General features: G+C 63.4%; 1 protein-coding gene across 5 annotated transcripts in view; it reads left to right on the forward strand.

Moving 5' to 3' along the window:
* The window catches only part of ABR (ABR activator of RhoGEF and GTPase), a 55551-nt gene that overhangs the window by 18678 nt on the left and 17515 nt on the right, over positions 1-19358 (forward strand). For 4 of the 5 annotated variants that reach the window (XM_068910631.1, XM_068910630.1, XM_068910633.1 and 1 more), the window contains exons 2-13: positions 3906-4090; positions 10439-10543; positions 11236-11421; positions 12542-12649; positions 13596-13656; positions 16694-16746; positions 17081-17221; positions 17549-17670; positions 17813-17978; positions 18221-18343; positions 18610-18685; positions 18863-18967. In XM_068910631.1, coding sequence (XP_068766732.1) covers positions 3906-4090; positions 10439-10543; positions 11236-11421; positions 12542-12649; positions 13596-13656; positions 16694-16746; positions 17081-17221; positions 17549-17670; positions 17813-17978; positions 18221-18343; positions 18610-18685; positions 18863-18967 — 1431 coding nt within the window. Of the gene's footprint in view, positions 1-3905; positions 4091-7462; positions 8145-10438; positions 10544-11235; positions 11422-12541; positions 12650-13595; positions 13657-16693; positions 16747-17080; positions 17222-17548; positions 17671-17812; positions 17979-18220; positions 18344-18609; positions 18686-18862; positions 18968-19358 lie in introns of those variants that run through there. The other variant, XM_068910634.1, reaches the window with a different exon arrangement.

The raw sequence follows: 19358 nt of genomic DNA on the forward strand, positions 1-19358 counted from the left end.
CTTCGCCCATGTTGTAAGCTCTTGGCATGACTGGTGGTCTCCATCCATGTGGGTGCATCTGCTGAGGGGTGCTTGGCCATGTGGGCACCTGGCTGCCTGGGCACTGCCTGCGTGGGTGCCACGGCTGCCATTCTGGGCTCCTGCACAGCCGTGTGTGGCTCGCTTCCCGCTGCCAGGTGTCTTCTTGCTATGACTGCCTGGAGCATGCTGGCAACTGGAATTGGTGCCAAGGCTGTGGCATGTCAGGACAACAGCAAGCTGTGTTTCCCAGCGCTCTGGTTTTTGAGCATCCTGAGAGGACAGCCTGATGGGCACAAACAGGGCTGTGCTGGTGTGGTGGGAGAGGGAGTGCAGGGTGCAGAGAAGGTGCTGTTTGTGCTGTGAGCTACCTTTTGCAGGAGTCTTGTGGAGGAAGGTGGTGAAGAGCAAGGCAGGTCTGAGGCCAGCTCATGCATCAGTGTTGTCATGGTGAATTTTCACCCAGCCACAGTAAAAACATGGCATTTTCCCAAACCTTGCAGTCTCAGAATAGCAAAATTCTCTTACCCATTAACATTGAACTTCTCCCTTGGAAATGGGACAGGACAAATGAGCTGTTGAGGTGTGCCCGAGCTCCCCCTGGGGCTGGGAAAGGAATAAATAAATAAATAAATGAAAGGCACCTTGAGTTGCTGTGGCTGTGCTAGAGACCTAGGTCTGGCCTGGGCTGTGAAGGAGCTGGCTGCTGTCCTGGGCTGTGCTCCCTCTTGGAGATCATCTTGCTAGGATTAACTTGGGTTGGACCTGAAAAGACGTGGCAGAACTGATATGTTGTTTTTGTTGTGGAGACATGTTCCAGGCCCTGCTGCCCTGTGGCCCACCTGGGACCACACACCAGCCTGGAGGAATGGTGGGAAGAGACTGCTTCAGGTCAGGGTGTCCTCACCAGCAAAAATGGCTATGCTTGGCCAGGCTTATTCCATTGCCTCAGCCCCCACACCTCTGGTGGAGCAGAATTTCTACTGCTGCTAAAACCCAGGTGTCTGGAGCAAAAATGGGTCTGGATTTTGACACTGGCATTTAGATAGAAGGGGAGCCACTGAGGCAGGCAGATACAGGGGACAGACCCATTGTGGCCCCTAGGATGGAGCAGCGTCCATGCCCTCCCTTCCTCCTTCGCCCGTGCAGCCTGTTTGCTGGCATTTGGCCCTGATCTTGGCGTGCCAAGTGGCGATGCTTCCCCTCAAGGCTGCGTGCAGCCTGACGGGCTCCATATGCAGCGCGCCCTGGCTCGTGCCCTCTCCCTCCTTGTCTCGGCTGAGGGGAAAGTAGCAATCAGCAGAGAGTGCAGTGGTGGTGCGGGTCTTGCTCCAGGGAGGGCTAGTGGTCTAATCCAGGCCAGGGAAGAGTGGTGTTTATCTGATGGGAACAAGAGCTGCTGTTCTGCTGCCAGGGAGGCAGTGTGGTCCATGAAGAGCTCTTGAGAGCTTGGTTGCTTTGCTCTAGGCCAGAATGGAGGCTATGTGGAGAGTCACAGATGGTCACTGGTTGCAAGAAGAGGCATCTCCCGATCCTGGATCCAGCGATCCAGGTCCAGCCCATGACACAGAATCAAGAGTGCAGCGAGAAGTGGTTCGTTTTCCTGCTGGTGGGTGATTTGTCTCCTTGCAGCTGGAGGCGTAGCGCTGGCAGTGTCCTGATGGCTCCCAGATCTAGGGGACGTGCTGTTCCCTCTCTGTCGCATGTGTTGGAGCTGTCTGGCTCTCTGGGGCATGATGCGTGGGAGACCTCTGCCCATCCTCCCCTGGTGGGATCTTTTAAAAGGTGCACGGCTCAGGGTCAGCCTGATGGGTCCTGCTAGCAGGTGGCACAGCTGGAGGCAACGCTGGGGCCAGGGCAGTGGTGACATGGGCTCTCCTGTGGGACCTTGGGCTGGAGGCTCTCAGGACCGTGGTGGAAGCTGCTCAGTGCCGCAGGCTCCATCCCGTTCGGAGTCCTCTCTTGCTTCCCTGTTTGAGTAGTGCATGTTGCAAAGGGCATCTTTAGGTCTCGAGTCTCCAGGTCAGATGTGGGATCGGGGCGCTGATCTGCTCAGACTGGGAAAGAGCAGCAGGCAAGGTGGAGATTGGAGGTGGCACTCAGATCCCTGGGGCTGGGGAAGGCAGTGACAACCCCTGGAGCTGCTGCTCGGGTCGTGGTGGGTGCTGGAGAGCCAGGGTTGTCTCTGCGTAACTGCAGGCTGGTCCCTTCCCCCTGTGTGCCATGGATGAACTGCCTTCCTCCCCAGCACCACATGTGTCACCTCAGGCGGGTGGCAGGGTCCCCAGCCACCTCGTTAAAACCATGTTGCTTATTACCCTGCCTCCAAGCCAGCTTCAACCAGGGCAGCGAGGCAGGGAGACAGCGTCGTGCAGCCGGTCTCCTCTCCTCCGGCGTGGGGTCGCTGCTTGTGCGTGGGTTGTCCAGTCCGTGATGGGCTCCCTCTGTGTGGGGCGTCGGAGAAAGTGCCCCAGCCCTTGGGAAAGGTAGGAAGAAGGGCTGGCAGCCTGGCCGGGGCTGGTGTCCGCTCTGTCCTTGATGCAGCCGGGTTTGGCCGGGCCGGCGTTGCGGTAGGTGGGTGCTGGCACGGGCTGAGGCTGCCGGTCGCGGCCCGCCTGAAGGAAGAGGAGGGAGCCGGAGGGTTTCCTGTCCCAGCCCTGCCTCGCTCTGCCTGCGCGTGGCTGGCAGAGGCCCCGTGGCTTCGGCTTCTCCTGGCCTGGCCCAGGCGGAGAAGCTCTGGAGGAAGTGGATTGGGGCTCCCCCGGCGCTCCGGGGAGGTGCCATGGCGTCGCCCCGGGCCGCTGCCGCCGTCGCCATGGAGACGCCGCCATGGCCGCCCCGGCGGGGCGACGGCGGCTGGCACCCTGGCCTCCCGGGAAGCTTATTAGCAGCTAATTGCTAACGAAGCGAGTGCCGAGAGCGGCTCCGTGGTCCTGGCGGAGCCGGATGCGCCTGGCCTGGCTGGGCGGGAAGGGCCGCGTCGGGCCGCTCCTTCTCCATCCTTTCGTGGGGCGCAGGCCGGGGCCCCCTCCCTCGCCGCCGGCCTGCCCGGCCTTGGCACCGCTCTTTGATTTGAAGATTTATCATCTCGAAACATTAAGTGGAGTATGAGTGGGCTGAGGGGCGTCGGCGGGAGTCGGACGCCCACCCCTCGTCGGCGGGAGCGACGCCGAGCAGCCGGGGCAGCGGGAGCTGCGGAGGCGCCGCATGGCGGCGGCCCCGGGGTCTGGGCTGGGACGGTGCCTCCGCACGTCCCAACTCGGGCAGCCATGAGGCCGAGGTCTTCCCTGTCCCCTCTTCCTGGGAGGGGGGGATAGGGGGGACATGACCCCAGGGGACAGCAAGGGGCCGGGGCGCGGGTGGGACCCCTCCGCCGCCACCGCTGCCGCCGGGCTCCCTTCCCCCTCCCGCGCCGGCCGCCCTCCCCTTTGTCAGCATCTCGGGGCGGCTGCATCCGCCTCTTCCCGCCGCGCAGCCGGCTGCGGTTTCCATGGGAACCGGCTCGGCCGTACCCCGGCCCCCCCCCCCCGCCGCACCGGGGGGAGCTGCTGCAGATGCCCCCCCCCAACCCCGGGGCTCCCCAAAATGGCTTCCCCCGGCAGAGGCGGCTGCCCCCCGCGCGGGCACGGCCCGCGGCTTCTGCGAGCGTAGGGAAGCGCGCCGGGGCGCGGGCGGGCCGCGGAGGGCCCTCGCGGGGCTCGGGAGCGTCCTGCCAGCGGGAAAGGCTGGCCGAGACATGACGGAGGCGAAGGGCTGCCCGGCCTGGGCTTGCCACCCCCACCTCCTGGTAGGCGCTGGGCAGCGAGAGGGTCCCTGTCCCCCTCCTGCGGCCTGGATGTGGCAAGAACCCCCGGACGCTCACCGCCACCATCTTCTCTTCCCCGTAGACTTCAGCTATGGTGCCGACGACTACGACGCCGAGGGGAACGAGGAGCCCAAGGCCTTGCCGGAGGGCTCGGAAACCATGCCCTACATTGACGAATCGCCCACCATGTCCCCCCAGCTCAGCGCCCGCGGCCAAGACAGCGGGGACGGCGTCTCTCCCACGCCCACCGACAGCCTCGGCACGGGGGTAGGTGGCTGGACGCGGAGCTTTGTGCCGAGCGCGGTTGAAGCGGGCGTTGGGGGACTGCCCAGCTTGGATGTGTCTCCAGTGGTGGCGATGGTCTGGTGCTGCTGTGACCCAAATGGCTGTCCCCTTGGCTTCCTAAACCCTGTTGTCCTTGGCCCTCGGTGCTTTGGGCTCTTTGTGGCTCGGGAGGAGCAGCGCGTTGTTTGGTCGCTGTCTTTGAGGATGCCACGTCTGTGGGAAGGAGCAGACAGGGAAAGTGGAGACTCAGGGCCACGCTGGTGTCATCCCCTTGGGACGAGTGAAAACGTACCCGCCGTGCTGGCGGCAAAGCTAGGAGAGCACAGGGAGGCAGGAGAGCAAGGTCTGGGTGCCGGAGAGCCAGAGCTGCCTGAATCTGCAGGAAGGCGCCTGGGATCTCCAGCCAGGGTTGCTAGGAGGTGTGAGGTCCCCAGCGTCCCCGTCCCTCTGCTCTGGGGGGAGCCCAGCCTCGGGGACAGGGGACAGCTGCTCTGCTGGGCTGCCAGCTCCACCTAGTGGTGCAGGGGACACCCCGCCAGCTGGAGAGGGACACCTTGTCAGTCCCCTCCTCTCCTCGGGGAAACTTGGATTTAACTCCTCCTCTCCTTGTGCTCTTAGCAGAGACCGCGAAGCCATTGGGATTTTATCCATTATTTTTAATGGAGAAAAGTTTGGAAAGTTTTGGCGTGGGAAACCAAAAGGAGAAAATAACTTTTTTGGCATAAACGTTTCCCTAAAGCCTGCGGGCAGCAGGGCTGCCGCCCCCAGCGACGCTGGCCGCAGGGAGCGCTCGGCGCTGCCGTCCCGCTGTGCTCAGGGAGGGCCGGCTCCTGGCCGGACGGCGCAGCAGCCTCCTCGTCCTTCCCGGCTCCCCGGGAGCTGGCCCTGGGGCGCTCCCTTGGCGCAGGGCTGGTTCAGAAAGCGCCTGCTGGGTCCTGGGGTGGGGGAGCCCCGAGCAGGCGCCTGCTGCCACCCAGCGCGGCAGGGGCGAGCTGCTGGGCTCCTGCAGCTGGGCTGAGGTCTGTGATTTTGCAGGAGGCCGGCTGGCGCTGGCGGAGGCCGTGCTGGAAGGCGTGAGGGTGCGTGTCACGGAAAGAGTTAAGCCCTAGACCCGGATGTCGAGGCAGAGGAGCCAAGAGGTGTGGCTTCCTCCCCAGGGTGCGGGTGCCTGCGCCCTGCCTTCCCCTGCCTCTGCCCAGGGTGAGAGCCGTGCAGCATCCTCTGGGCACCCAGCCGTGGTGGCCGCGAATGGGGGGCCTGTCCAAGCCCTTCTGCACCCCACTGGCCAGCCAAGGGCTGTGCTCCCTCCGTGGAGAGAGGCCATCCTGCTGCTTCCCCATGCAGGAACAGTGTCCTGGGGCTGGGTACAAACCACCCAGGCTCTGGACCCCTCATCTCAGTTTAGTTCTCCCCTGGGATGAGCTGGCCACAGCCCCTGGGGTGAGCTGGCCACAGTCCCTGAGACCTGGCACAGGGGTTTGTTGGTGGAAATGTTGTTGTGTCCTTCTCTGGGGGCTGATAAGGAAAATGAAGGGTGACCCTGGGGAAATAAGGTGGTGGGTGAGGAGGCCCTGGGGGGTGCTGCCAAAAGTGTGCTTCCCAGGACTGACCGAGTGTGGACAGGGAAGCCATTCAGACTAGATGCAGGCATTGAAATGTTCTCAAGTGGCCATCTCAGCTCAGTGCTGGCCCTGCATTGTCCTGGAGCTAACAGGATTGGAAAGCATTAAAGCTCAGTGCCACTCTGCCTCCAATCTCTTTATCTGCAGCTGCTTACCTTGGAGCTTAGCTGAGTGCCCTTTGAATACCCCCAGTTTGGGGCTGACAGCTTTAATCTCTGTGCTTCCAGCCTCAAGATGAGCACAGGGTTGTGTGCTGATCCCTGTGTCTGGGTGACCAGGGGTGCCTGGCTCAGCCCCATCACTGTTCTCTGGTGAGGTGGACTGCTGTCTCTGCCTTTCCGTGCTTGAAGGTGGCATCTCTTGGCTTAGGGCCTGGAGGGGGTTTCTAGCAGGGCATCCCTTCTTCCAAGCTCCTGGGGTGGCTGTGACTGAGGCTGGAGCCCTCAGCAGCTGAGTGCAAATGCAGTCCGTCCCTCTGTCCTCTAGCCTTGAAAATGTGAGTGCCCTGGCAGAGGTCAAAGTCACTGTGCAGGGAGGTGGCCCAGCCTCTCTCCTTGGCTGCTGTAGGGTTTGGCATAGGGCAGGGTGGTGCTTTGCCCTTGCCTTTTTCCCCACATCCTTACAGCCCAGCGTGGCTGCCTCCTGCCCCAAATCTGTGTGCTGAGGGCAGGGGCTGGGTGGAAGGTGGCTTTCCTCTGGCATGGGGGGCTTTCCCCTGCCCTGGGGACCTGGCTGCTGTGTACAGAGTCCTGATGTTGTGGGAGAAACCCCCTATCCCATGACTGTGCCAAGAGAGAGCTTCAGCGTGGAAATGCGTGGCTGGACATGGGCTCTGGAAAGTCCCCATATCTGTGTTCCTACCCTCACTTGTGCCACCAGAAATTTGTTATGAGCTTTGAGAAGAGCCAAGAGAAGAAATAGGCTTGTGAAGGCAGAGTGTCTGCAGCCCCTGGTTCCCCTTTTGCTGCAGAGGAGAGGGGGGAACTGTTGAAACAGCTCTTGAAATAATTGGTTCGTGCAGCCGTTGCCATCCCCAGTTTGGTCTTGCCCCATTTGCGGGAGCCTAGGAGACGCCCGCGCAGACACACGCATCAGAGCTTGTTTCCCAGTTCCCTGTCTGCCCCAGCAGCTGCCGAGGTGGGTCGTGGTCTGGCCGGCGGCGAGGTGCCGATGCTCACCTCTCTGCTGGGTGCTGAGTAGATGCTCTGGGAAGGAGCCTGTGTGTGTGTCTGCATTTCGTGGCCAAGCTGCCAAGGTCTCCTTTGGGATGGGGGACTCCAGGACCCTTTCCCCAGCGAGCTGAGATCCAGGTCCCCATTATGGGAGCTGATCCCCTCTGCTCTCCTCCCGTGGTCACTTCTTGACGGTGGAAAGACCTGTGGTCTCCCTGCTCATGGGACATAGGGAGCCAGCGGGGACCCAAGGGTGCCGGCTGGCAGGATGGATGCTCCTGCATCGCTGCTGCTCTGCCTGGCAGGACAAGAAGGCGCTGGGGAGCAGCAGTGGCGAGGGGGTGCAGCGGGTCTGGATGGGTCTCCGATGGAGGCAAAGGCACTGCTCCAGCACTGCTGGGGCACCCTTCTGTGATGTGGCTGGCGCTGGGGTGGGCACCGCTGTGCCAGTGCTGAGCATGCAGCCAGGAGCCCCTCCACCAGGAAGTCCCATTTTCCATGCTGAGATCTCTGGAGGGAGCCGGATTCCTTCCCGAGAGCCCCTCGCCACGGGGGCAGGCGGGACGGCCGGAGCTAGTTTCCCCAGGGCTGGACGCGCTGCCGCTCGGCGTTGCAAAATCCAGCTCCGCAAAAGCAGGCAGGCAGGCAGGCGGCAGGCTGCTGCGCGCCCCGGCGCTGACCACACGCCGCCGGAGCAGCCCCACCTCCAGCGCCAAGACATGCATTTCCTGTAGCGAGAGCGCAGGGCGGAGCGGCGGGGCTGGCGGTGGAGCAGCGCGGCGGGCAGCAGCCCTCCACCGCTCGCAGCCCCCCGCCGGGTTCGGCGGAGGCGAGAGGAGAGCCGAGCTGGCCCTCTTCCCCCGCCGCTGACAGCCCGGGAGTTTCCGCTGCGGCACGGAGGCCGTGCTGCGACCGCCTGGGAAGCGCCTTCGCGCTCCTGCCGGGACGCCGGGGCCAACGGCCTGAGCTGGGGCAGGCGGGAGCACCGGCAATCCCATAATGGCTCCTTTCATCGAGAGACTGTGGCCAGCTTCCAGGGCTGAGTCAAGCCAGGCTGGCTCCATGGTGTAGGCCCTCCCGTCTGGAGCCTCGCGAGGTCCCCTCTGCCCCCCTGGCGCTCGGCAGGCCATGGAGGAGGAAGAGGAGGCTATAGGGTACCTGGATAAAGTCCTAGAGGATGAAGATGACTCTGAGCCGGGAACCCCCACCAGCCCGGGCTCTCCGTTCTTGGCCGGCGAGAAGGTGGGCACGCATTCTCTTTTGGGGTACCAGGGCCTTGCGCTGGCCCGAGGGTGGGATGAAGAAGAGGCATTTGGCTGGTGCTGACAGCACCCAGGTCTGAGGGCTCTCTTCACCGGGCAGCTCCTGAGCCACCACGGTGGCAGAGCCCTGCGGCAAGGCGCTGGCGAGCGGCGTGGGGGGCCCGGGGAGCATCGCTGCAGCCCTGCGGTCCCCCTGGGCTGAGGCTGGGATGAGTGCGGGCTTGGCTATGACGTCCCAAGGCAGGAGCGGCGGGCACAAGGCAGTGATGTGAGAGGGGCTGGGCGCAAAGGGTTCGGCCAGCGGCTGCGCGGAGCACGGCCAGCGCCTGGCCTTCCTCTCGCGGGGGTCTGAGGGCCGTTCGTGCCAGCCAGCGGTGGGCAATCGTGGTTCAGGGGCTCAGCAGAGCTGGTGCCGGATGCTCCCGAAAAGGCTGGACCATTCTGTGCTACTGACTCGCCGCACGGCCATGGGCAAACGCCCTGAACGCAGCCCCAAACCCGTCCATGCCCATGCTGCACCCTGGCCCTGGGGCGCCCCGGCCGGGCCTCGGTGCCTGGGGAGCATCCGCTGCCAGCCCCAGCCCTGCGCCCTCCTCTCACCACCCTGGCGGGGTCCCCGGTGCCCCGCGGTGGGCAGGGGGCCGCAGCCGCTCTGCCTTGGGCTCTCTGGCGCGGGGGGCTGTCCTGGGCTCGGCTTCCTGCTCCTCTCCCGTCCGGGTCGCGGGGGTCCGGCTGGCGTTGCCCCACGGGGCGCTGGGGGCCCCGGGAGCGGACAGGCCCCCTTATCTCCCAGGCTGCCTCGCAGAGCCCGGCCTCAGGGGAAGCAGGAAGAGCCCGTGACTAATCGGTGGCAAAGAGCCCGTGAGCTCTGAGCGCACAAAACCGGCTCCCCCCAGCACCCCCCCGCCACGCTGGTCACCGCGGCCCCGGCCTTAAAGGTGCAGCTTTGCAGCGAGCCGGCCCCGGGGCCGAGCGGTGGGGGGCTGTGACAGCCCCCAGGGTGGGCTGGCCGAGCAGGGGCTGAGCTGTGCACCCGCCGGAGCGGGCCGGGGAGATGCCGATCCAGTCCCTGGAGCTGGGCAAGCACTTTCTGGCTTGGCTACCAGCAGCGTCACCTGCCCGGCCCGTAAGCTGTGCGTCCTGCCACGTGCCTGCATGTGCACAGCTGCCGGGTGCCCCGGTGCGATGTCTGGGGCTGGCGGAGCCGGCTGCGGCCCCACGCGCCACATCCGGCCACCCCTGCGCAGGCACCGCGGGCTGCCGGCGCCAGGGCAGCGTGCCCCCACTGGGCTGGCTCCAGTGTACCAGCCTGGGTCTCTCGGCAGCGTTTCCCCTACCCCAACCAGCCTGTTGCCATCTGTGCGGGAGCAAACTCCCCCCCATGCATCCCAAACGGTTTATTGCCTGGAGCAACTGGGGACTGAGCTAGGAGTTTTTATTCTCCCTCTCTGAAATGGGCTGGAGCAGCTGGATTAAGGTGTGCGAAAAGGGCCCTGATGTTGCAGGGTTGCAGCTCTGCTTGGCCCTGGTCTGGGCAGCAAAGCCCAGCTCCTGAATGTGTTTCTTAGGGCAACTGGTGTGGGATGCTCAGGCACACTGGGTGTTCGAGGAGGTCCAGGGGACGTGGCATCCGTGCCTGGGTGCCACGGGAGCCACGCTGGCATTTGCAGCCCGGTGTTGCAGGGTGAGATGTGTCCTCTGCTGAGGAAAGTGGAGGTTTCTGGCTTGTCTGAGGAATGGCATGTTAGATGGGGCACTGTTCCCGCATCCCACCGCAGCCCAGGGCTCGCGCTGATCCTGCCGGGCAGCGGGAGGTGGGAGGTGTCCGGCAGCCGTGTCGGGTGGTGCTTCCCTGGGGAGTGGGCGCGGACCTGGGGGAAAGCCCCAGCCGGGGAGAGGGGTGGTGCCGGATCACGTGGCCGTGCCATCTGCCGCCAAGTGCTACTTCTCCAGCGCCTCTGGACTCTGCCCTGGGAGAGTCCTGCCATGGCCTCCACCATCCTGGAGTGCTTCCAGTGGTGCTGGGCTCCCGGCCAGGCAGGAGCGGGGAGGAGAATGACGCCAGCACAGCCCGTGGCTTCCCAGCTGGCTCCAGTCTGCCTGTGCCACCCAGCGGGCATGTGCCCAGCCTCACTAGTCCTAGCTGCAAAGCTGCCCCTAACCAGGCAGGGATGCGTTTCCATACTGGGATCCCCACAGATGGGCCTGGCAGGATGAGGGGTTTCCTCCTGTGCTGGTTGCTGACTCTGCTGGGCTCCTTGCTGTATTGCACAGGGCGAGCGAGATGCTGGCAAAGGCCTGGAGATGCGGAAGCTGGTGCTCTCTGGTTTCCTGGCCAGCGAGGAGATCTACATCAACCAGCTGGAGGCACTCTTGTTGGTAAGCACAGATCCAGCCAGAGGACCTATGCCCAAGGATGCTCCCCAGAGGGATGGATAGATAAGGTCATTTCTTCCCAGAGAGCCTCCTCTGAGCAGGCGTGCCCTGGGAGCTACCTTGGAGGGAGCAAAGCAGCAGCAATCACACTGGAGCCAGCTTTGCTCTGGCCTGGCCATCCCGTCTCACCTCCCCCTCCATCGGCATGCCTAGTGCGGAGGTATTTATAGCCTCGCTTCCTCTTGTGAACTCGCTGGCTGTTATGGCAAAGACAGTTGCACAACATGAGGGTCAGCGCTGCCATGGACAGGGAAGTTTGCAGGGATGCACAAACTGAGCGTGGCCCCTGTGCAGTGACTCTGCCCCTCGCCCCCACTCCCCGCCGTTTCCTGGCCACGCAAAGGAAGAGGTACCTGTCTGAGACCCCATCCCACGTACTCCACGCTCCTGGCTCAGAGCCGCCTTCCCTCAGCATCCCAGGACCCCTGCGCAAACAACTTTAGTTTGGGGCCAACCTTTACTGCTTGCTTCCACAGAAGTGGTGCCCTGGCTTGGCAAGGTTGTGGTGCCTTGGAGTGCAGCTCTGGGCAGTGATGGGCCTCCAGCGAACCCTACTGTTGGGCTGGAAATGTCTCTGGGGTCATTTTCCCTCTGAGCCCTGGGCTCAAACGCTCTTCCTTTTCCTCATTTGGCAGCCTATGAAGCCACTTAAGGCCACAGCCACCACATCGCAGCCTGTCCTCACCCTCCAGCAGATTGAGACAATTTTCTACAAGATCCAGGACATCTACGAGATCCACAAGGAGTTCTATGACAGCCTGTCCCCAAAGGTGCAGCAGTGGGACAGCAACATCACCATGGGCCACCTTTTCCAGAAACTGGTACGCGCCTTCCCTAGGGCTTGCTTTACTTAGGAGGAGGAGGGCAGGGGACCTGGAGCGCCAGGAGGCTCTGCTACAGGATGTTCAGAGCGGTCCCACTGTGTGGCCCGGCTCTTGCCCTGCCATATGCTCACCAGCAGCTTGGGCCGGGGAACTTGTTGGATCCCCCTCCGTAGCAGCCCCCAGTCTGGTTTGCTTGCATCCAGAGTACGCTACTTGCTGGCTGATCCCTCCCATCCTGGGAGCGCTAATGTGGCCTCTCAGACAGAGATTAGCATGGTCAACCCAGCGCCGAAGAGCCAGGGAGCAGCCTCGGTGCCCCTCTCTGCACCAGGGGTGCTGCGTACCGCGCTCAGCTGGCAGGCTCCGTGCTCAGGCCTTCCTGAATGAGCTGCCTTCTTCCCCTCCTGCTTTGCACAGCCGCCGACCGCAGAGCGGCAGTGAGCCCTCAGGGCAAACCTTGGTAGGGTTTTGGCTTGAAGTGTAGAGGTCGGCTTTGCCTCTGGGCTGGCACGAGCACTCGGCAGGTCAGGGCAGGTGCAGCCGTGTGGTTTACCCTCTGGGGAGAGGCAGGGAAATGGTTTCCTCTTTGCCCCGGGCCGTTGGCTGCCTGCAGGCTCAGGCGGGTGCTGCGTTGATAGCTTCCCTGGGGCCACGCTGATTTGTGACTTCCCTGGGGCCACTTCTGACTTGTGAATGGGAGCAGAGGTTCTGCTCCTGAGCTGTGTGCCTTGCTGGGGGACATGGCAGGGAGAGGGCAGGCTGAAGGGGACTGGGAAGCAGCTATAGCTTCAGCTGCCTCCCTTTGGTCACCAGTTAGCTCTCTGCTATTCACTCTAGAGATATGCCAGGGGGTCAGTGGCATGTTGATGGCACAGGGCTTGGCACGAGCCCCACCATCCCGCTGAGGCCAAGGCCTATCCACGCGGACATGGAGACTTCTGTTCTGTCCTTGGCTGGTTATGATCCCTGGGGTCTGGCAGAGGGTGTGAGCATCCCCATGCTGTCCTGCAGGTAGCAGACAGCTCTGGGCATGTCCCTTCTACTGCTACCCAGCCTCTCACCACCCTGGAGGCTTTAGCATCCCTCTGGGTGCGCGGCTAACCCCCCTTCCCTACAGGCCAGCCAGCTCGGGGTGTACAAGGCCTTTGTGGACAACTACAAAATTGCGCTGGAAACAGCGGAGAAATGCAGCCAGAGCAACTACCAGTTCCAGAAGATCTCGGAGGTGAGCTCAGCAGGCGCTGCACCCTGGGGCCAGGGAAGAGTCTCTGTGCGCAGCCCCTGTCATCGCCAGGCCTCCAGCAGCCTGTGTCACCTGCCTGTGGTATTTGAGGCAGGTGTGGGGCAGAGAACATCATCCCCATGGCTGAGTCATTCCCAGGTGCCCTATAAAGGTGCTGTCCCTGCCATAAGGACTGCCAATAGCTGTCCCTTGGGCAAGGCCATTTTTGCTGAGTTTGAGATTAGTGGCCTCTGGGCAGGGTGTTGGGACGAATCCTTCAAGCTTTGGTACCCCTATGCAAGCTTAGTTTGGGGCAGTGCCCCCCAGGCTGTGGGGGATGTCAGACCCTGGCCCTGCACGTGCTTTGGCCGGGAGCAGCCACCCTTTGCACCCACTGCTGCGGGTTGTGAGCAGGTTTGGGAGAGCGTCGGAGACGAGCCTTGGTGCGCGCAGGCTGCCTCCTGGGAGCGGGGGCAGCCGGGCTCTGGCCGAGACGCCAGTTTGGGCTTAGTCTCTGCTGCCCTCACTCCTCAGATGCTGGGGCAGCCCGTGCCTGCTCACCCCATCCAGCGTCGGCACAGCATCTGATCCCGTCCCGGCAAGCATGGCTGCTGCGTTCCCTCCGGCCCTGGCCGCTAGTCAGCCGCGGCTCATCTCCCTCCGGGGCTACTGGCTGCATCTCGGTGCCTTGTCCTGTGCTCCCCGAATAAATGGGGGCCTCTGTGGCCATGACGTGGTCCCCTGCTTCCTACAGCCCCTCTGGAGCAGGAGATTCGTGTGTTCGGCTTTGCGGGACCAGCCTTGGGATGCTCTGGGAGATGCTCCCCTGGGGCTGGCGGGAGATTTCTGGGTGCGCGAGGGGTGGGGGGGTTCCCCGTGACCTTGAGCAACGACCTTCCCCAGACCCCAGCCCCCGGCAGGCTGCTCTCATGGACCTTTCCCTCCGTAGGAGCTGAAGGTGAAAGGCCCCAAGGACTCGAAGGAGAGCCACACGTCCGTCACCATGGAGGGTACGGCATGCGCGAGGCGGGTGTGGGGAGGGGGATGCAGCCTTTTGTCTCCGCGCGGGACCGGAGCGCGTGAACTACCGAGCGGCTCGCGGGAGCGGAGCCCTTTGTGTTGCCGTGCGCAGCGGCGGCGAGGGGGGACGCTCCTCGTTAGGATGCTGGGGGCGTGCGGCAGCCCCCTACCCCCTGCCCACCCCCTCCTCCCCGCGCGCGGGCTGCGCGGAGAGCCGTGCTGAGGGGCTGATGCCGTGCCGCAGCCGGGCTGAGCTGCCGAGGGGAGGCAGAGATGGCTGCGCGGAGACGGGGCTGCCATGGAAATCCTCGTCGTCGTCCGGCTCTGCTGTAACTGCACCTACGGTGAGGCACGGTGGGGCTGCGCGGGGGGGCTCTGATGGGGAGCGTTTTTGGCTGTTTGACCCCCTCCTCCCCGCAGGGCGAGAGGAGGGGTGCTGGCCCAGGGCACGCTGTCCTTGCAGAGGTGGCAGTTGCATCGTGCTTCGCAGCCTGAAGTTGGGAGTTTCTTTGTTCCAGGCTCTATTGAACGGTCTTGGCTCCGGCACATGTGGCCACGCGCTCGCCTTCCCCCCAGGGCAGGGTCTCGTGCTGGCAGCGGAGCAGGCTGCGGGACGGCGAGGGGACGGGGTGGGCAGGGAGAGGACCTGCTTTCCCCGGGCTCAGCGGCGGGGCTGGTGATGGGCATGGCGACGGGGAGGGGTCCCCATGTGCTCGCTGGAGGCTGCGAGCATCTTTGGGTTGTAACGCCCTTCTCTCCAGCGCTGGGGAAGAGAGGCACCGTTCCTCCCTGCCCGGTCCCCGAGCCTCGCGCCGCCTGGGTCCCTGGCTGCTGGGGACTGTGCTGGAGGGGGGGCCTGGCCCAGCCCCTCCTGGGGACGCGTATGGCCCCTGCACGCTTTGCATGTGTCTGTAACGATGACGGTAGGAGGCTCCATCCTTCCCATGGGTCCCGGGTAGGAGGAAATGGGGGACACCCTGAACACCTTGCTACCTGAGGCAGCCTGGAGCAGTGCCCTCGCTGGGTGCCGCCGGGATCCTGGCTGGCGCCTACTGTGCCTTTTGTCCCTGAGAACAGGCACGGGGAATCGCCCCTGGTTTGGGGGCCGGTCCCAGGATCTCCCTTCCCAAGCAGACCCCCTGTTTGCCAGGACACGGGCCCTTCTCTTGTGGCCTGATGCAACTCGACACTACCCTCCGCCTCCACCGAGCTCCTCCAAGGGAAACGAGATAGGACCCTCGCTCCGTGACCCTCGCTCCGTGACTCATAGCGGAGCGTGGGGAGAGGCTGTGCATTTCCCTCTTCTGCTCCTGGCTGAAGCCTGTCCTCACTTGGGCCCTTCAGTTTGGGGAAGTGATCTGAATCGAAGGGAAAATCCAGATGCATCTATCTCGGTATAAATAGCTGAGAGACATGCAAGTGGCCAGCCACAGGGTGCTGGGAGCCAGCGCTGTGTGCACGCTCCGTGGGTTTGCCCTCCTAAAGAGGGGATGGAAAGGAAGAGGGTCCAGCCTCTAGAGAGTCCCTGGTGTCTGTTTCCTGCTAGAAGGGTTCATGGCAAGCTTTCCGTGGGATAAAAAAGGGGGGTTGTGTCCCCGGCTATAGCAGGTTGGTGCTGTGAGCCTGGTCCTGTGCATTTGCCAGTTCTGCACCCCTTCCCGTTGCAGAGCTGCTCTGCTCCCCTCTGTATGTGGGGGCGAGGGGTATAACGGGAGCCCAGCGGGGGAGACACAGGGAGGAGACACAGGCAGGGGTGCTGGGACGATGCTTCGACCCCTGGGGTCTCTGTAGCTGTACTTTGCACTGCCGCAGGACAGACAGAGTTCCCCTTGCACCCGGGGCTGGCTGGGGCCAGGGCTGCTGCTGGGCTGGGACGGGCTCGGTGCAGGACCCACCGATGAGGGAAAGGGGAAACTGCAAAAGCTCCCGGCTGCTGGTGGCGACAAATGACAAACGGCTCTTCTGCTTGGCAGCCGTGTCACAGCAAGGCGGCCGGGTGAGGAGGCCCGCTCGCGCACGGGGAAGTTGTTTACCTGGGAGCCGTTAGCCAGCAGAGATGTGCTGGCAGGGACTGCGCCAATAGCTCCTGAGTTAAGACTGGCTGCCTTTTTCAGAGAAGGATGTGCCGGCACGGTTGCGGTAGGGATGTCCCGTGGCTGCGTGAAGTAGGGCAGAGCGGTGATGATGATGATGATGGAGCCCCTCCGGCTTTGCAGTCGGAGACCAGCCTGTGCAGAGAGGAATGGGAACTGGCTTAGCACGTGCACTCAGTGCCCACGTCAGGCCCGTGAGGGACGGCGTGACACAGCCGGGACAGCACTGGGTCGGGGTCCCTGCCGTGCCCTGTCCTAGGGAAAGGGCAGATCTGGCTGGCGAGGGGATGCGCCTGGAGCAGGGCGCTGCGGGAAGTGCACGCAGCCGTTGCCTGTGCTTGTCGCCTCCTGCAGAGACCCCTCGTTAAAGGGGGCAAAGACCCTCGTGGTATGGTGGCCGCTAGCCCTCGGAGCAGGCCAGGACTCTGTGCCAGCGGGTCTGTACCAGTGCTCCTCTCCCTTGTGAGCACCTGCCAGCGTCGTACCGTGTGTCCCCCCAAAAGTGTGGCAGCATAGCAGGTTGTTTGCGCCTGGGGTGCAGGCAGGGACAGAACTGGTTTGCGGTGGCAGTCAGGGTCCTGGGCACATCTGTGGCCCCATCTTCGGTGCTGGGAAAGGCTTGGGGAGCAGAGCCCAGTGCTCAGCTCTCCTTGTGCTCTGCTTGGTGCGGGGGAGCACTCAGGTGCAGCCCCAAAATCAAGGTGTGCATGGGGCCACTGCTGCCGCTGGGCCCAGCCATCCCGTCTACGTCTTGCTGCTTGCTCCAGTGTCCAGCCCAGCCACTGTTTATCCTGCCGCCCAGCACAGCAGGGTGCGGGGCCCAGCAGGAGCCTTTGCAGGGTACTGTGCTGGCTCCTCTGGTGGGGATGGAGTAGGGGAGAGGTGCTGGGTCCTGGCAGGCAGGTGGCTGCTGACGCCTCTTGTCTCTCCACAGCATTGCTGTACAAACCCATTGACCGCGTGACACGGAGCACCCTCGTCCTGCACGTGAGTGTGACACCAGCCCAGAGGTGGTGGGAGAGGTTGGAGGGGGGATGCTGAGATATGGGGCAAAATGGCCAATGGAGGCTATGTTTCCTTGGGTGTTGGGGCTGGGACAGCCTTGCCCAGCCTGGAGCGGGCTCTTGGCAGCTCTGCCATCCCCACGGCATGCTGCAGCCAGGTCCCATCACTCCTGGGAGATGATCACCTGGCAGCTTCTTCACTGGGAGCTGCCCGTGTCACAGGAAGCGCTGCCTGGGGTCCTCTGGGAGCACCCCAGGGTGGGTGCTGCGAGAGGGCAGTACCCTCGGGCTGCTCACCCGTGGCCAACCCCTTCCAGGACCTCCTCAAGCACACCCCCACCGACCACCCCGACTACCCGCTGCTCCAGGATGCCCTCCGCATCTCGCAGAACTTCCTCTCCAGCATCAATGAGGACATCGATCCGCGGAGGACAGCGGTCACCACCCCCAAGGGGGAGGTGAGGCAGGCAGGGAGGGCAGTGCCTGGGCGCGGGGCAGCGGCTGAGCTCTCTGCAAGCTCCCGGCTAACGTCTCCGCTCTGGGCCACCCTATAGTGGTTGGCTGGAAGATGGAGAGGGGTTCTCTTGATGCAGCCCCAGCGGGCGGGGTTGGGGCTGCTTGCTGGCACCCTACTGAGAGCAAGGGACCATAATGGCATCCGGGGGACATGGACCTTCCAATGTTCCTGTTGGGCAAGCCATGGAGAGGATCTAGGGTGGCTGACCCTTGTGGTTTGTTGGCCTTCGCTCTCTGCCCATTCTCACACCAGCCCTGTCTCCCTGCAGACTCGGCAGCTGATCAAGGATGGCTTCCTGGTGGAGCTGTCGGAGGGCTCACGGAAGCTGCGACACGTCTTCCTCTTCACTGACGTCCTGCTCTGTGCCAAGCTGAAGAAAACAGCAGTGGGGTAAGGAGGGCACTAGGCTTGGGTGGATGTGCTGCACGCCCCATCCTCAAGCAGGACAGGTGATGTCTCCAGGAGATGGGCCAGAGTGGAGGATCAGGCAGGGGCCAGGAGGTATTGCTCAGCACCTGCCTCTTGGCCGCAGGAAGCACCAGCAGTATGACTGCAAGTGGTACGTGCCCCTGGCTGACCTGGTGTTCCCGTCACCGGAGGAGTCCGAGCACTGCCCGCAGGTCCATGTCATCCCTGACCACGAGCTGGAGGACATGAAGATGAAAATCTCAGCCATCAAGAGCGAGGTGCAGAAGGAGGTGAGAGAAGGGTGCGGGGGGCCAGGTAGGGGTGGAGGTGCCTGGGGCTGGCTAGTGGTGCAGGCCTGGGCCTCATGCTGGGATGCCCACAGGACTGAACCATCTGCCCCAGTGTGGGGTCACGGATGGGCAACTAATGCCACATCCTGGAGATGGGACACACGGATGATGGGGGTGCCTGGGGGGGTCTTGTCCATGTGTCCCAGGCTGACCCAGACCCTTTGTCTTCTCCCTGCCTTCAGAAAGCCAACAAGGGGCAGAGCCGGGCCATTGAACGTCTCAAAAAGAAGATGTTTGAGAACGAATTCTGGTTGCTTCTGAACTCACCCGCCATTCCCTTCCGCATCCACAACCGCAACGGCAAGGTGAGGAGGAGGGCAGGCTGGAGGCAGTGAGCAAGGTGTAGGGGACCGTGTTGCACTGTGCTGGCCAGGGAGGGACAAGTCTTGCCCCTCTCAGCCACTATCTGGAGGGTCCCAGCAGGGCTCAAGTGTACAGAGCAGTGGCTGCACCACAGACCTTCCATCCCAGCCACCCATCAGCACTGTGATTTCTGCCACCTCGGCACCTCTGGGGCTCTGCGCGTGGCCCTGTCTGCATACAGCTTTCTGCATCGCCCTCTCGTTTCCAGAGCTACCTGTTCCTGCTGTCATCTGACTACGAGAGGTCTGAGTGGAGGGAGGCCATTCAGAAACTGCAGAAAAAGGGTAAGTCCAGGGCTGCTGAGGGCCCCTAGGGGCTCCTGGCCCCCATGGGAGCTGCCCCAGCTCCTGAGTCCCATGGGCCACAGGGAGGCCCCGTGCGATTGCAGCCTGCTGCGGTCTGATCCCCTGGGGACAGCTCTGGCTGCGTCCTGCTGAGGCTCCCTACCTGTCCTCTCCCAGACCTCCAGGCCTTCGTCCTGAGCTCAGTGGAGCTGCAGGTGCTCACAGGATCCTGCTTCAAGCTACGCACTGTCCACAACATCCCAGTCACCAGTAATAAGGACGGTGAGTGTCCACTGGGCTGGAGGCTCCTCTTTCCCTCCGGGCAATTGCCTCTCCCTCCTTGGGAAGTGTGGTGCCCCCACAAAGCACGGGCCTGGGGCGCACGAGGTCCCCTGCTTGGAGGCGGGGGCTCTGCTCATGCTGTCCTGGCTGTGCAGGGGCGAGGTACCCACCAGGTGGCACTGGTGGAGCAGATTCAGGCACGGTCGCAGAGCATCACAGCTGCACGGAGGTCTCTGCTTCCCCGGCTGGTTTGGGATCCCTCCAGCATCTCCACAGGCTGGGCAGGACCAGGGTGTCCCCAGAGCGAGACCAGCCAGCCCTACTGGGAATGTCTCCCAGGACTCTCCAGCAGCAGGAGGGGCTGGGATGTGCAGCTGAGCTGTCCAGCAGC

This window comes from Struthio camelus, chromosome 16 (assembly GCF_040807025.1).
Source record: "Struthio camelus isolate bStrCam1 chromosome 16, bStrCam1.hap1, whole genome shotgun sequence".
In the NCBI taxonomy this organism is placed as follows: Eukaryota; Metazoa; Chordata; class Aves; order Struthioniformes; family Struthionidae; genus Struthio; species Struthio camelus.